This window comes from Petromyzon marinus (genome assembly GCF_048934315.1).
Source record: "Petromyzon marinus isolate PM22_M1 ecotype Great Lakes invasive population chromosome 70 unlocalized genomic scaffold, UKy_Petmar_22M1.pri1.0 chr70_unloc.4, whole genome shotgun sequence".
Taxonomy (NCBI): domain Eukaryota; kingdom Metazoa; phylum Chordata; class Hyperoartia; order Petromyzontiformes; family Petromyzontidae; genus Petromyzon; species Petromyzon marinus.
In genome coordinates, this window is record NW_027422606.1 from 303586 (window position 1) to 319959 (window position 16374).

Here is a 16374-nt window from a genome sequence, read left to right on the forward strand (position 1 = left end):
CTGTGTATGTATCACTGTGTGTGTATCACTGTATGTATCACTGTGTGTGTGTATCACTGTGTGTGTATCACTGTGTGTGTGTATCACTGTGTGTGTGTATCACTGTGTGTGTGTGTGTCACTGTGTGTGTGTATCACTGTATGTATCACTGTGTGTGTATCACTGTGTGTATGTATCACTGTGTGTGTATCACTGTGTGTGTGTGTATCACTGTATGTATCACTGTGTGTGTGTATCACTGTGTGTGTGTGTGTCACTGCGATAGTGTAGCGGTTAGCGCGCTACGCTATGAACCTGGCGACCCGGGTTCGATTCCCGCTCACGGCCACCACCAGTGACGATTATCTGAACCGGTCCCGGGCCTCCCCTAGGTCGACTCAGCCTCAAATGAGTACCTGGTGCGGTGTGTAAACATTGCCACTAGGGAGACAAAGGCGGTCGGGCGTGGTGCTGGCCACCCACCCCCTCGTGTACCGTTCCGGCCTTCATAGGTGCTCGCTAACAGCACTTGCCCCTACAGTCTGTTAAGGCTATATGGGGGATCTTTGTGTGTGTCACTGTATGTATCACTGTGTGTGTATCACTGTGTATCTATCACTGTGTGTATGTATCACGGTGTGTATGTATCACTGTGTGTATGTATCACTGTGTGTATGTATCACTGTGTGTATGTATCACTGTGTGTATGTATCACTGTGTGTACGTATCACTGTGTGTACGTATCACTGTGTGTACGTATCACTCTGTGTATGTATCACTCTGTGTATGTATCACTGTGTGTATGTATCACTGTGTATCACTGTATGTATCACTGTGTGTGTGTATCACTGTGTGTATGTATCTCTGTGTATATCACTGTGTGTATCACTGTGGGGAGCGATAGTGTAGCGGTTAGCGCGCTGCGCTATGAACCTGGCGACCCGGGTTCGATTCCCGCTCACGCCCAACATCAGTGACGATTATCTGAACCTGTCCTGGGCCTCCCCTAGGTCGACTCAGCCTCAAATGAGTACCTAGTGCGGTGGATAAAAACATTGCCACTGGGGAGACAAAGGCGGTCGGGCGTGGTGCTGGCCACCCACCCCCTCGTGTACCGTCCCGGCCTTCATAGGTGCTCGCTAACAGCACTTGCCCCTACAGTCTGTTAAGGCTATACGGGGGATCTTTGTCTTTGTCTTTTTTATCACTGTGTGTGTGTATCACTGTGTGTGTATCACTGTGTGTATCACTGTGTGTGTGTATCACTGTATGTATCACTGTGTGTATGTATCACTGTGTGTATGTATCACTGTGTGTATCACTGTGTGTGTATCACTGTGTGTGTGTGTCACTGTGTGTATCACTGTATGTATCAGTGTGTGTGTATCACTGTGTGTATCACTGTATGTATCACTGTGTGTATCATGTGTGTATGTATCACTGTGTGTATGTATCACTGTGTGTATCACTGTGTGTGTGTATCACTGTGTGTGTGTATCACTGTGTGTGTGTCACTGTGTGTATCACTGTGTGTGTATCACTGTGTGTATGTATCACTGTGTATGTATCACTGTGTGTATCACTGTGTGTGTGTATCACTGTGTGTGTGTATCACTGTGTGTATCACTGTGTATGTGTATCACTGTGTGTGTGTGTATCATGTGTGTATGTATCACTGTGTGTATCACTGTGTGTGTATCACTGTGTGTATCACTGTGTGTATCACTGTGTGTATCACTGTGTATATGTATCACTGTGTGTGTATCACTGTGTGTGTATCACTGTGTATATCACTGTGTATCACTGTGTATGTATCACTGTGTGTGTATGCACCCTTGACGGAGACGTTCTTGACGTTGAATCCGACGTTGTCCCCCGGCAGGGCCTCTGTGAGCGCCTCGTGGTGCATCTCCACAGACTTCACCTCCGTGGTGATGTTCACCGGAGCGAAGGTCACCACCATGCCCGGCTTGAGCACTCCGGTCTCCACGCGGCCCACGGGCACCGTGCCGATGCCTGGACACAACAACAACAACAAACAACAACAATAAACAACAACAAACAACAACCAACAACAACCAGCAACAACAATAAACAACAAACAACAAACAACAACAACCAGCAACAACAACAAACAACAACAATAAACAACAACAAACAACAACCAACAACAACCAGCAACAACAATAAACAACAACAACAATAAACAACAAACAAACAAGAACAATAAACAACAACAACAAACAATAAACAACAACAACAACAAACAATAAACAACAACAACAATAAACAACAACAATAAACAACAAACAAACAAGAACAATAAACAACAACAGACAATAAACAACAACAACAATAAACAACAACAATAAACAACAACAACAATAAACAACAAACAAACAAGAACAATAAACAACAACAACAACAACAAACAATAAACAACAACAACAAACAATAAACAACAACAACAATAAACAACAACAACAATAAACAACAAACAAACAAGAACAATAAACAACAACAACAACAAACAATAAACAACAACAACAAACAATAAACAACAACAACAATAAACAACAACAATAAACAACAAACAAACAAGAACAATAAACAACAACAGACAATAAACAACAACAAACAATAAACAACAACAAACAATAAACAACAACAACAATAAACAACAACAACAATAAACAACAAACAAACAAGAACAATAAACAACAACAACAAACAATAAACAACAACAAACAATAAACAACAACAACAATAAACAACAACAACAATAAACAACAAACAAACAAGAACAATAAACAACAACAACAACAAACAATAAACAACAACAACAACAAACAATAAACAACAACAACAATAAACAACAACAATAAACAACAAACAAACAAGAACAATAAACAACAACAACAAACAATAAACAACAACAAACAATAAACAACAACAACAATAAACAACAAGAACAATAAACAACAACAACAATAAACAACAAACAAACAAGAACAATAAACAACAACAACAAACAATAAACAACAACAACAAACAACAACCAGCAACAACAACAATAAACAACAACAAACAACAATAAACAACAACAATAAACAACAACAAACAAACAACAACAAGCAACAACAATAAACAACAACAAACAATAAACAACAACAACAATAAACAACAACAACAAACAAGAACCAACAACAACAAACAACAACAACAATAAACAACAAACAATAAACAACAACAATAAACAAACAACAACCACGCACTCATCCACTAACTCACCCCACGTCTCTCTCCCCGTGTCTCTCTCCCCGCGTCTCTCTCCCCGTGTCTCTCTCTCCCTGTGTCTCTCTCCCCGCGTCTCTCTCCCCGCGTCTCTCCCCCCGCGTGTCTCTCTCCCCGTGTCTCTCTCCCCGTGTCTCTCTCCCCGTGTCTCTCTCCCCGTGTCTCTCTCCCCGTGTCTCTCTCTCCCTGTGTCTCTCTCCCCGCGTCTCTCTCCCCGCGTCTCTCCCCCCGCGTGTCTCTCTCCCCGTGTCTCTCTCCCCGTGTCTCTCTCCCCGTGTCTCTCTCCCCGTGTCTCTCTCCCCGTTTCTCTCTCCCCGCGTCTCTCTCCCCGTGTCTCTCTCCCCGCGTCTCTCCCTCCCCGTGTCTCTCTCCCCGCGTCTCTCTCCCCGCGTCTCTCTCCCCGTGTCTCTCTCCCCGTGTCTCTCTCCCAAGTGTCAATCTCCCCGTGTCTCTCCGTGTCTCTCACCCCGCGGCTCTCTCCCCGTGTCTCTCTCCCCGTGTCTCTCTCCCCGTGTCTCTCTCCCCGTTTCTCTCTCCCCGTGTCTCCACGTGTCTCCCCGTGTCTCTCCCCCCGTATCTCCCCGTGTCTCCCCGCGTCTCCCTTCCCGTGTCTCCCCGTGTCTCCCTCCCCGTGTATCTCTCCCCGTGTCTCCCCGTGTCTCTCCGTGTCTCTCTCCCCGTGTCTCTCTCCCCGTGTCTCCCCGCGTCTCTCCGTGTCTCTCTCCCCGCGTCTCTCTCCCCGCGTCTCCCCGCGTCTCTCCGTGTCTCTCTCCCCGTGTCTCTCTCCCCGTGTCTCCCCGTGTCTCCCCGTGTCTCTCCGCGTCTCTCTCCCCGTGTCTCCCCGCGTCTCTCTCCCCGTGTCCCTCACCGCCGATCTTGTAGACGTCTTGTAAAGGCAGCCGCAGGGGCTTGTCCGTGGGTCGAGAGGGAGGCAGAATGCTGTCCAGCGCCTCCAGCAGAGTCACTCCCACAGAGTTGCCCTCCTTGCGCTCGACCTTCCAGCCCTTGAACCACGGCATCTGTGGGGTTCAGCGTTTAGTGGGGCAACCCGGAACGGTGGCCAGGGTAGCACACACACACACCACACTCATCATACACACATCATACATCATACACACATCATACACACCACTCACCACACACATCATACACACATCATACACACCACTCACCACACACATCATACACACACATCATACATACACACACCACACACACCACACACTACACATCATACACACATCATACACACATACATACACATCATACACACATCATACATACATCATACACACATCATACATACACACCATACACACCGCACACACACATACACACACCACACACACACCATACACATCATACACACATCATACATACACACCATACACACCACACACACACACATACACACACCACACACACAGCACACCATACACACACATCATACACCACACTCACCACACACACCACACACCATACATCATACACACATCATACACACACATCATACACACACACATCATACACACACATCATACACACACACACATCATACACACATCATACACACACAACACACACACCAAACATACACACACACCACACACACACCACACACACATCACACACACACACCACACACAAACCATACACACACCACACACACACCACACACACCACACACACCACACACCATACATCATACACAACTATACACACATCATACACACACCATACACACCACACACACACATACACACACCACACACACACCACACACACACCATACACATCATACACACATCATACACACACACCATACACATCATACACACACCATACACACATCATACACACACACATCATACACACATCATACACACATCATACACATCATACACACCACACACACATCATACACACACCACACATACACACATCATACACACATCATACACACACCATATACACACCACACACACACACACACACCATACACACATCATACACACACCATACACACACCACACACATCATACACACACATCATACACACATCATACACACACCACACACACACACCATAAACACCACACACACCACAAACACACCATTCACACCACACACACACACCACACACACACACATCACACACCATTCACACCACACACACACACACCACACACACCACACACACACCACACACCACACACACCACACACACACACCACACACCATTCACACCACACACACACACCACACACCATTCACACCACACACACATCATACACACACCATACACACCACACACACCATTCACACCACACACACACACGACACACACCATAAACACCACACACACACTACACACACCACAAACACCACACACACCACACACACCATAAACACCACACACACCATTCACGTGCTGTAGCCACCCGGCGCTCCGCTCGTTGTTGTGAGCGTCGCTCCTCCGCCCTCCGTTGTTGTTGGAGGGCGACTACCTCCAACTGCCCAGTAGCGTCCTTCACGAGCCTCCTCCACAGAGGCGAATCTTGACACCACTGGTACCAGTCATCGGCAAGTCCACTCAGCTCCACGTCCTCCTGTACCACATCACTCCATCTCTTCTCTAGCCGGTGCCGCGCCAGTTTAGCCCACTCGATCCGGCCGAACAAAATCTGTTTAGGCATGCAGTGGCTGGGCATGCGGGCTACATGACCCAGCCAACGCAGTCTTGCCTGCCGGAGGAGCTCACCGATGGGACTTTGCCCAGATCTTTCAAGGATTTGTGAGCTCCTCACACAATCCAGCCTGGTTAAACCCAGAATTGATCGTAGGCAGGCCAGCCTAAATGTTTCTAACTGGCGAAAATGTTCCATTTGGGGGGTCCACGTTTCGCAAGCAAAGAGAAGGGAGGGAATGACCGTGGCCGAGAAGACCTGAAGCTTAGTGCGGAGCGACAGACCAGGTAGCTTCCACACAGCGTTACGCAACCGATGAAAAGAAATTGCCGCTCGACTAATTCGGAGTGAGATCTCTGCTGTCAAACCGGAGCCGGTCATGAGCACACTGCCCAGGTATGGGAAACTCTCCACTCTCCCCACAACTGCCCCATCACCGATTGGGAGTTGTGGGAATGGAGTGCCCGATGGTACAAAATGCCCAGGAAGGTGCTTAGTTTTGGTGGGGCTGATGGTAAGGCCCCATCTATTAGTGGCACGCTCCAGTCTCAGCAGCAGCGTCTCCAACTCCTGCTCTGAATGAGCAGCTATTACCAAATCATCGGCATACATAACGTGGTTGACCAATAGGGAGCATCCCTTGACCGCACCCGGGCATCGATCAGCCTCCCATTGTATCTGTACCAAATGGAGATTCCACCGGTACAGCTATTGAAGGCTTCACGAACTACGTGGTCAAAATAGATGTTAAATAATGTGGGAGCCAGAGGACATCCCTGTCGCACGCCAAGGTGAACAGGGAATGGCTCGGACTCCCGGCCACGTAGTTTTACCTGGGCCCGCTCACCATCATGAAGGTCCTTAATGATCGTGAGCAGAGGGTCAGGTACTCCAAAAGCATGAAGAACAACCCAGAGCCCAGGCCTAGTGATGGTATCATAGGCCTTGACCAGGTCAATAAAGCAGAGATGTAGGTCTTGTTGGAATTCCCTACACCTCTGCTGTAGCAGACGGACAGAAAATATGGCATCCGTTCAGGATCGCCCTTTCCTGAAACCACATTGGGGCTCTGGAAGCCTCTCCTCAGCGTGCCGAGCAAGGCGATATTGAATAATCCTTGCCAGGACCTTTACCGGCACACTGAGGAGTGAGATGTCCCTGTAGTTGTTACAGTCTGTGCGGTCCCCCTTCTTAAAGAGGGGGACCACCAGGGCATCCTTACAATCCTGCGGAACCCGTCCAGTGGTCCAGACTGTGTTATGATGTCATGTAGGGCAGTCTGTGCACAAACGCCACCCTCCCTCAGCATTTCGCTTGGGAGACCATCTCTGCCCAGTGCCTTTCCTGGTCTCAGACTCTGGATCGCCTTTAGTACTTCCTCAACAGATGGTACCTCAGCCAGCCACTCACAGGGGATGACTTCTACCTCCAATATTTGAGGCATCGCAGCCTCAGCAGGGTCATTCCCACTTTGCCCCACGATGTTTTCCAATTCGAGGGATTTACCCTCCCCCAGGACTTCACAGAAATGCTCAGCAAATCTGCAAACCTGTTCCTGGCAGTCGGAGATTGGATCACCGTTTTTTCCCCTAATGATGGTAATAGGTGTGGCGCTGCAGGTTACTTTTTTGATGGAGTTAAATAGCGATTTGTGATCACGGGCCACTGAGGCCGACTCCATCTCCTCAGCAACCCGCGACCACCACCCATCCTTGCAGTGCCTCACGGATCTCCGAACCTACAAGTGAAGGCTGCGGTAAGCCTCCTCATTCTCTGACGTCGGATGCTGTAGCCGATTAGAGTGGGCCTGTCGCTTTTGCTCAGCCATCCTGAACACTTCCTCTGTCAGCCAGGGTCTCTGGGGAGGTCTGGACCACGTACACAAAGCAGCCATTGCAGCTGCCTGAGTCACAGTCCTAAACCTCGCCCATTTACCCTCGACATCAGGAGGAGTGGGGGACGATGCCAACCCCAGCCACAAGCGATGATGAAATTCTCGCTTGCAACTTTCATCAGATAAGTGAGACCAGATCACCTTAGGTTTGAATGGGGTCCTGGGTGTACACCCACCACCGGAGTGGAAGAATGGCAGGCGCATCTTACAGATGACAAGTCGATGGTCAGAGGGCAGATCAGCTCCATGGTAGGTCCTGTTGACAAGGACATGGGCCTGCATCCGCTGTTGCGTCACTATGTAGTCCAGCAGCTGTTCTTGCTTGGACCCGGCATGCATCCATGATGTTGTGTAGATGTGCCGATGCCGAAACAGTGTATCGTTAATTACAAGCCCATGGGCTGCACAAAAATCTAGCAGCCTCCTACCATTGTTAGTGAGCTGATCTGGCCCATGCCTTCCAATCAATCCAGACCAGGTGCCAGTATCATGACCAACTCGTGCATTGAAGTCACCCAGATGACTCTATCCTAAGGGGCCACTTTAGCCAGCATCTGTGACAGGAGGTCATAGAAGGCATCTGACTCATCGGCCTTGCATGCATCCCTCCACGGATGTTCGTCTTCGGTGGGGGCATAAGTAACCACGACCACCATTCCTCGCCTCCGGTTGATGGGAAGGCGAGCCCAAAGTAGCCTGGGGCTTACAGCTTCCCACACCTCACCGCCACGCTCCCACGCCCCCTTCATTCTTTTGTTCAGAAGAAGACCCACACCCTGTTGTTTGGCAGTCTGCTGCCCCGAGTAGAGGACTGTCCACCCCTCATGGTGGCAGGAGCCAGAACCGGTCCACCAGACCCCCTGAATGCCGCATAGATCCAGGCGGTACCGGTCCAGCTCCCGACAGAGGAGTGGCAGCCTCTCCTCTGCAGTGAGCGTTCGAACATTCCACGTGGCCACACGAAGTGGCTTTTTTGTTGTTTTTGGAGGAGCCCCGAGGGTAAAGATTCAATCTCCTGTCTCCGCTACACACATCGACACACGCACACACACATGTACACACACACACACATGTACACACACACTGACACACACGTACACACACACACGTACACACGTACACACTGACACACTCACTCACGTTGGGGCTGGCCTCCAGCATGTTGTCGCCGTGCCAGCCCGACACGGGCACGAAGGCCACGGAGCCGGTGTTGTATCCGATCTTCTTGATGTAGGCGCTCACTTCCTTGACGATCTCGTCGAAGCGCCGGTCGCTGTACGGGGGCTCCGTCGAGTCCATCTTGTTGACCCCCACGACCATCTGCTTCACCCCCAGCGTGTAGGCGAGCAGGGCGTGCTCGCGCGTCTGGCCGCTCTTCGAGATGCCCGCCTCGAACTCGCCCACGCCGGCAGCCACAATGAGCACGGCGCAGTCCGCCTGGGCCGGGGATGGGGATGGGGAGAGGAGGAGGAGGAGGAAGGGGGGTCGACCGTAGTGCCGTAGCAGCATAGCAGCATACCATAGCAGCATACCATAGCAGCATACCATAGCACCATAGCATAGCAGCATACCATAGCAGCATACCATAGCAGCATACCATAGCAGCATACCATAGCAGCATACCATAGCAGCATACCATAGCACCATAACACTACACCATAGCACTACAATGTAGCACCATACCATAGCACCATAGCACTACAATGTAGCACCATACCATAGCACCATAGCACTACGACGTAGCACCATACCATAGTACCATAGCACTACACCATAGCACTACACCATAGCACCACACCATACCATAGCACCATAGCACTACACCATAGCACTACACCATAGCACCATACCATGGCACCATACCATAGCAGCATAGCATCATACCACACCACAGCACTACACCACAGTACTACAATGTAGCACTACACTATAGCACTACACCATAGCACCATACCATAGCAGCATACCATAGCACCATACCATAGCACCATACCATAGCACCATAGCACTACACTGTACCAGCATAGCACCATAGCACTACAATGTAGCACCATACCATAGCACTACACCATAGCACTACACCATAGCACTACACCATAGCACTACACCATAGCACTACACCATAGCACTACACCATAACACTACACCATAGCACTACACCATAGCACTACACCATAGCACTACACCATAGCACTACACCATAGCACTACAATGTAGCACCACCCCATAGCACTACACCATAGCACTACACCATACCACTACACCATAGCACTACAATGTAGCACTACACCATAACACTACACCATAGCACTACACCATAGCACTACACCATAGCACCACACCATAGCACTACACCATAGCATTACACAATAGCACTACACCATAGCACTACACCATAGCACTACACCATAGCACTACACCATAGCACCACACCATAGCACCACAACCTTAGCACTACACCATAGCACCACACCATAGCACTACACCATAGCACTAAACCATAGCACTACACCATAGCACTACACCATAGCACCACACCACAGCACTACAATGTAGCACCATACTATAGCACTACACCATAGCACTACACCATAGCACCACACCATAGCACCACACCGTAGCACTATACCGTAGCACTACACCATAGCACTACACCATAGCACTACACCATAGCACTACACCATAGAACTAAAATGTAGCACCATACCATAGCACTACACCATAGCACTACATGATAGCACTACACCATAGCACTACACCATAGCACCACACCATAGCACCACACCATAGCACTAGACCGTAGCACTACACCATAGCACTACACCATAGCACTACACCATAGCAATACACCATAGCACCACACCATAGCACCACACCATAGCACTACACCATAGCACTACACCATAGCACTACACCATAACACTACACCATAACACTACACCATAGCACTACACCATAGCACTACACCATAGCACTACACCATAGCACTACACCATAGCACTACACCATAACACTACACCATAGCACTACACCATAGCACTACACCATAGCACTACACCATAGCACTACACCATAACACTACACCATAGCACTACACCATAGCACCACACCATAGCACTACACCATAGCACTACACCATAGCACCACACCATAGCACTACACCATAGCACTACACCATAGCACCACACCATAGCACTACACCATAGCACTACAGTGACTACACCATAGCACTACACCATAGCACTACACCATAGCACTACAATGTAGCACTACACCATAGCACTACACCATAGCACTACACCATAGCACTACAATGTAGCACCACCCCATAGCACTACACCATAGCACCACAACATAGCACTACACCATAGCACTACAATGTAGCACCACCCCATAGCACTACACCACAGCACTACACCATAGCACTACACCATAGCACTACACCATAGCACTACAATGTAGCACCACCCCATAGCACTACACCATAGCACCACACCATAGCACTACACCATAGCACTACAATGTAGCAGCACACCATAGCACTACACCATAGCACCACACCATAGCACTACACCATAGCACTACACCATAGCAGCACACCATAGCACTACACCATAGCACCACACCATAGCACTACACCATAACACTACACCATAGCACTACACCATAACACTACACCATAGCACTACACCATAGCACTACAATGTAGCAGCATAGCACTACACTGTATCACAATGCACTGTAACACCACACTGAATCACAATGTACTGTATCACCACACTGTATAACAATACACTGTATCACCACACTCTATCACAATACACTGTATCACCACACTGTATAACAATGCACTGTAACACCACACTGTATAACAATGCACTGTAACACCACACTGTACCACAATGTACTGTATCACCACACTGTATAACAATACACTGTATCACCACACTCTATCACAATACACTGTATCACAACACTGTATCACAATGCACTGTAGCACCACACTGTATCACAATGCACTGTAGCACCACACTGTATCACAATACACTGCATCACCACACTGTACCACAATACACTGCAGCACCACACTGCATAACAATGCACTGCAACACCACACTGTACCACAATGTACTGTATCACCACACTGTATAACAATGCACTGTAACACCACACTGTATCACAATGCACTGTAGCAACACACTGCATCACAATGCACTGCAGCACCACACTGTACCACAATGCACTGCAGCACCACACTGTATAACAATACACTGTATCACCACACTGTATCACAATACACTGTATCACCACACTGTAAAACAATGCACTGTAGCACCACACTGTATCACAATGCACTGTAGCACCACACTGTATCACAATACACTGCATCACCACACTGTACCACAATACACTGCAGCACCACACTGCATAACAATGCACTGCAACACCACACTGTACCACAATGTACTGTATCACCACACTGTATAACAATGCACTGTAACACCACACTGTATCACAATGCACTGTAGCAACACACTGCATCACAATGCACTGCAGCACCACACTGTGACAATACACTGTATCACCGCACTGTATCACAATACACTGTAGCACCACACTGTATCACAATACACTGTAGCACCACACTGTATCACAATGCAATGATGGTGATGATGGTGGTGATGGTGGTGATGATGATGGTGGTGATGGTGATGATAGTGATGGTGGTGGTGATGATGATGGTGATGATGATGGTGGTGATTGTGGTGATGATGGTGATGGTGGTGATGGTGATGATAGTGATAGTGGTGGTGATGATGATGGTGGTGATGATGATGGTGGTGATGGTGGTGATGATGGTGGTGATGGTGGTGATGATGATGGTGGTGATGGTGATGATAGTGATGGTGGTGGTGATGATGATGGTGGTGATGATGATGATGGTGGTGATTGTGGTGATGATGGTGATGGTGGTGATGATGGTGATGGTGGTGATGATGGTGATGGTGGTGACGATGGTGATGATGGTGATGATAGTGATGATGGTGGTGATGGTGATGATAGTGATGATGGTGATGATGGTGATGATAGTGATGATGGTGATGAGATGATTGTGATGGTGATGAAGGTGATGGTGGTGATGATGGAGATGATGATGGTGGTGATGGAGATGATGATGGTGATGATGATGGTGGTGATGATGGAGATGATGATGGTGATGATGGTGACGGTGTCTCACCTGTGAGGTGCCGGTGATCATGTTCTTGATGAAGTCGCAATGTCCTGGTGCATCGATGATGGTGATGATGATGATGGTGGTGATGGTGGTGATGGTGGTGATGATGGTGATGATGATGGTGGTGATGGTGGTGATGGTGATGATGGTGATGGTGATGATGATGGTGGTGTCTCACCTGCGAGGTGCCGGTGATCATGTTCTTGATGAAGTCGCGATGTCCTGGTGCATCGATGATGGTGATGATGATGATGGTGGTGATGGTGGTGATGATGGTGATGATGATGGTGGTGATGGTGGTGATGGTGATGATGGTGATGGTGATGATGGTGGTGTCTCACCTGCGAGGTGCCGGTGATCATGTTCTTGATGAAGTCGCGATGTCCTGGTGCATCGATGATGGTGATGATGATGGTGGTGATGGTGGTGATGGTGGTGATGATGGTGATGATGGTGGTGATGATGGTGATGATGGTGGTGGTGATGGTGGTGGTGATGGAGATGGTGATGATAGTGATGGTGGTGGTGATGATGATGGTGGTGATGATGATGATGGTGGTGATTGTGGTGATGATGGTGATGGTGGTGATGATGGTGATGGTGGTGATGATGGTGATGGTGGTGATGATGGTGATGGTGGTGACGATGGTGATGATGGTGATGATAGTGATGATGGTGATGATGGTGATGATAGTGATGATGGTGGTGATGGTGATGATAGTGATGATGGTGATGATGGTGATGATAGTGATGATGGTGATGAGATGATTGTGATGGTGATGAAGGTGATGGTGGTGATGATGGAGATGATGATGGTGGTGATGGAGATGATGATGGTGATGATGATGGTGGTGATGATGGAGATGATGATGGTGATGATGGTGACGGTGTCTCACCTGCGAGGTGCCGGTGATCATGTTCTTGATGAAGTCGCGATGTCCTGGTGCATCGATGATGGTGATGATGATGATGGTGGTGATGGTGGTGATGGTGGTGATGATGGTGATGATGATGGTGGTGATGGTGGTGATGGTGATGATGGTGATGGTGATGATGATGGTGGTGTCTCACCTGCGAGGTGCCGGTGATCATGTTCTTGATGAAGTCGCGATGTCCTGGTGCATCGATGATGGTGATGATGATGATGGTGGTGATGGTGGTGATGGTGGTGATGATGGTGATGATGATGGTGGTGATGGTGGTGATGGTGATGATGGTGATGGTGATGATGATGGTGGTGTCTCACCTGCGAGGTGCCGGTGATCATGTTCTTGATGAAGTCGCGATGTCCTGGTGCATCGATGATGGTGATGATGATGATGGTGGTGATGGTGGTGATGATGGTGATGATGATGGTGGTGATGGTGGTGATGGTGATGATGGTGATGGTGATGATGATGGTGGTGTCTCACCTGCGAGGTGCCGGTGATCATGTTCTTGATGAAGTCGCGATGTCCTGGTGCATCGATGATGGTGATGATGATGATGGTGGTGATGGTGGTGATGATGGTGATGATGATGGTGGTGATGGTGGTGATGGTGATGATGGTGATGGTGATGATGATGGTGGTGTCTCACCTGCGAGGTGCCGGTGATCATGTTCTTGATGAAGTCGCGATGTCCTGGTGCATCGATGATGGTGATGATGATGATGGTGGTGATGGTGGTGATGGTGGTGATGATGGTGATGATGATGGTGGTGATGGTGGTGATGGTGATGATGGTGATGGTGATGATGATGGAGATGATGATGGTGATGATGGTGACGGTGTCTCACCTGCGAGGTGCCGGTGATCATGTTTTTAATGAAGTCGCGATGTCCTGGTGCATCGATGATGGTGATGTAGAACTTCTGCGTCTCGAACTTCCACAGCGAGATGTCGATGGTGATGCCTCGCTCACGCTCCGCCTTCAGCTTGTCCAGCACCCACGCGTACTTGAACGAGCCCTTGCCCATCTGCCGTGGTGGTGATAGTGGTGGTGGTGGTGGTGGTCGTGGTGGTGGTTGTAGTGGTGGTGGTCACGGTGGTGGTGGTGGCGGTGGTGGTGGTGGCCATGGAGGTGTTGGTAGTCGTGGTGGTGGTGGTGACGGTGGTGGTGGTATTGGTGGTGGTGGTCGTGGTGGTGGTGGTGGTGATGGTGGTGGTGGTGGTGGTGGTAGTGGTGGTGGTGATGGTGGTGGTCGTGGTGGTGGTAGTGGTGGTGATGGTGGTGGTGGTCGTGGTGGTGGTAGTGGTTGTGGTGGTGGTGGTGATGGTGGTGGTGGTGGTTGTGGTGGTGGTGATGGTGGTAGTGGTCGTGGTGGTGGTGGTCGTGGTGATGGTCGTGGTGGTGACGGTGGTTGAGGTGGTGTTGATAGTGGTGGTGGTGGTGGCGGTGGTGGTGGTGACGGTGGTGGTGGTGGCCATGGAGGTGTTGGTAGTCGTAGTGGTGGTGGTGGTGACGTTGGTGGTCGTGGTGGTGGTGGTGATGGTGGTGGTGGTCGTGGTGGTGGTCGTGGTGATGGTAGTGGTGGTGGTGGTTGAGGTGGTGACGGTGGTGGTGGTGACGGTGGTGGTGGTGGTCGTGTTGGTGGTGTTTGTAGTGGTGGTGGTAGTAACAGTAGTGGTGGTAGCAATGGTGGTGTTGTTGATAGCAGTGGTGGTAGTAGTGGTTGGTGGTGGTGGTGATGGTTGCAATGGTGGTGGTGGTAGTGAGGGTAGCGGGGAGCGGTGGTGCAGCAGTTAGCACGCTGCACTCCGAGCCCGATTCCCGTTCACGGCTCGCTAACAGCACTTGCTCCAACAGTCTGCGTAGGCTACACGGGGGATCTTTGTCTTTGGTAGCGATGGTGGTGGTACCATCGGTATCACCAGAACTAGCATGAGCAGCAGCAACACCACCACCACCATCAACACCACCATCAACACCACCTCCACCACCACCACCTCCACCACCTCCATCACCTCCACCACCACCACCAGCACCATCAACACCACCTCCACCACCACCACCACCACCTCCATCACCTCCACCACCACCTCCACCACCACCACCACCACCACCACCACCACCACCACCTCCACCATCACCATCAACACCACCTCCACCACCACCACCTCCATCACCTCCACCACCACCTCCACCACCACCACCCCCACCACCACCACCACCACCATCACCACCATCACCTCCACCACCTCCATCACCTCCATCACCACCACCACAACCACCACCACCATCAACACCACCTCCACCACCTCCATCACCACCACCACCACCACCACCTCCACCACCACCACCAC

General features: G+C 49.6%; 1 protein-coding gene across 1 annotated transcript in view; it reads right to left on the reverse strand.

The window, feature by feature from the left end:
- The window catches only part of LOC116937796 (elongation factor 1-alpha 2), a 59362-nt gene that overhangs the window by 19074 nt on the left and 23914 nt on the right, over positions 1-16374 (reverse strand). The window contains exons 3-6 of the mRNA XM_032944907.2: positions 14868-15047; positions 8995-9291; positions 4142-4292; positions 1813-1995 (exon numbers count right to left, since the gene is read on the reverse strand). Coding sequence (XP_032800798.1) covers positions 1813-1995; positions 4142-4292; positions 8995-9291; positions 14868-15047 — 811 coding nt within the window. The remainder of the gene's footprint in view (positions 1-1812; positions 1996-4141; positions 4293-8994; positions 9292-14867; positions 15048-16374) is intronic.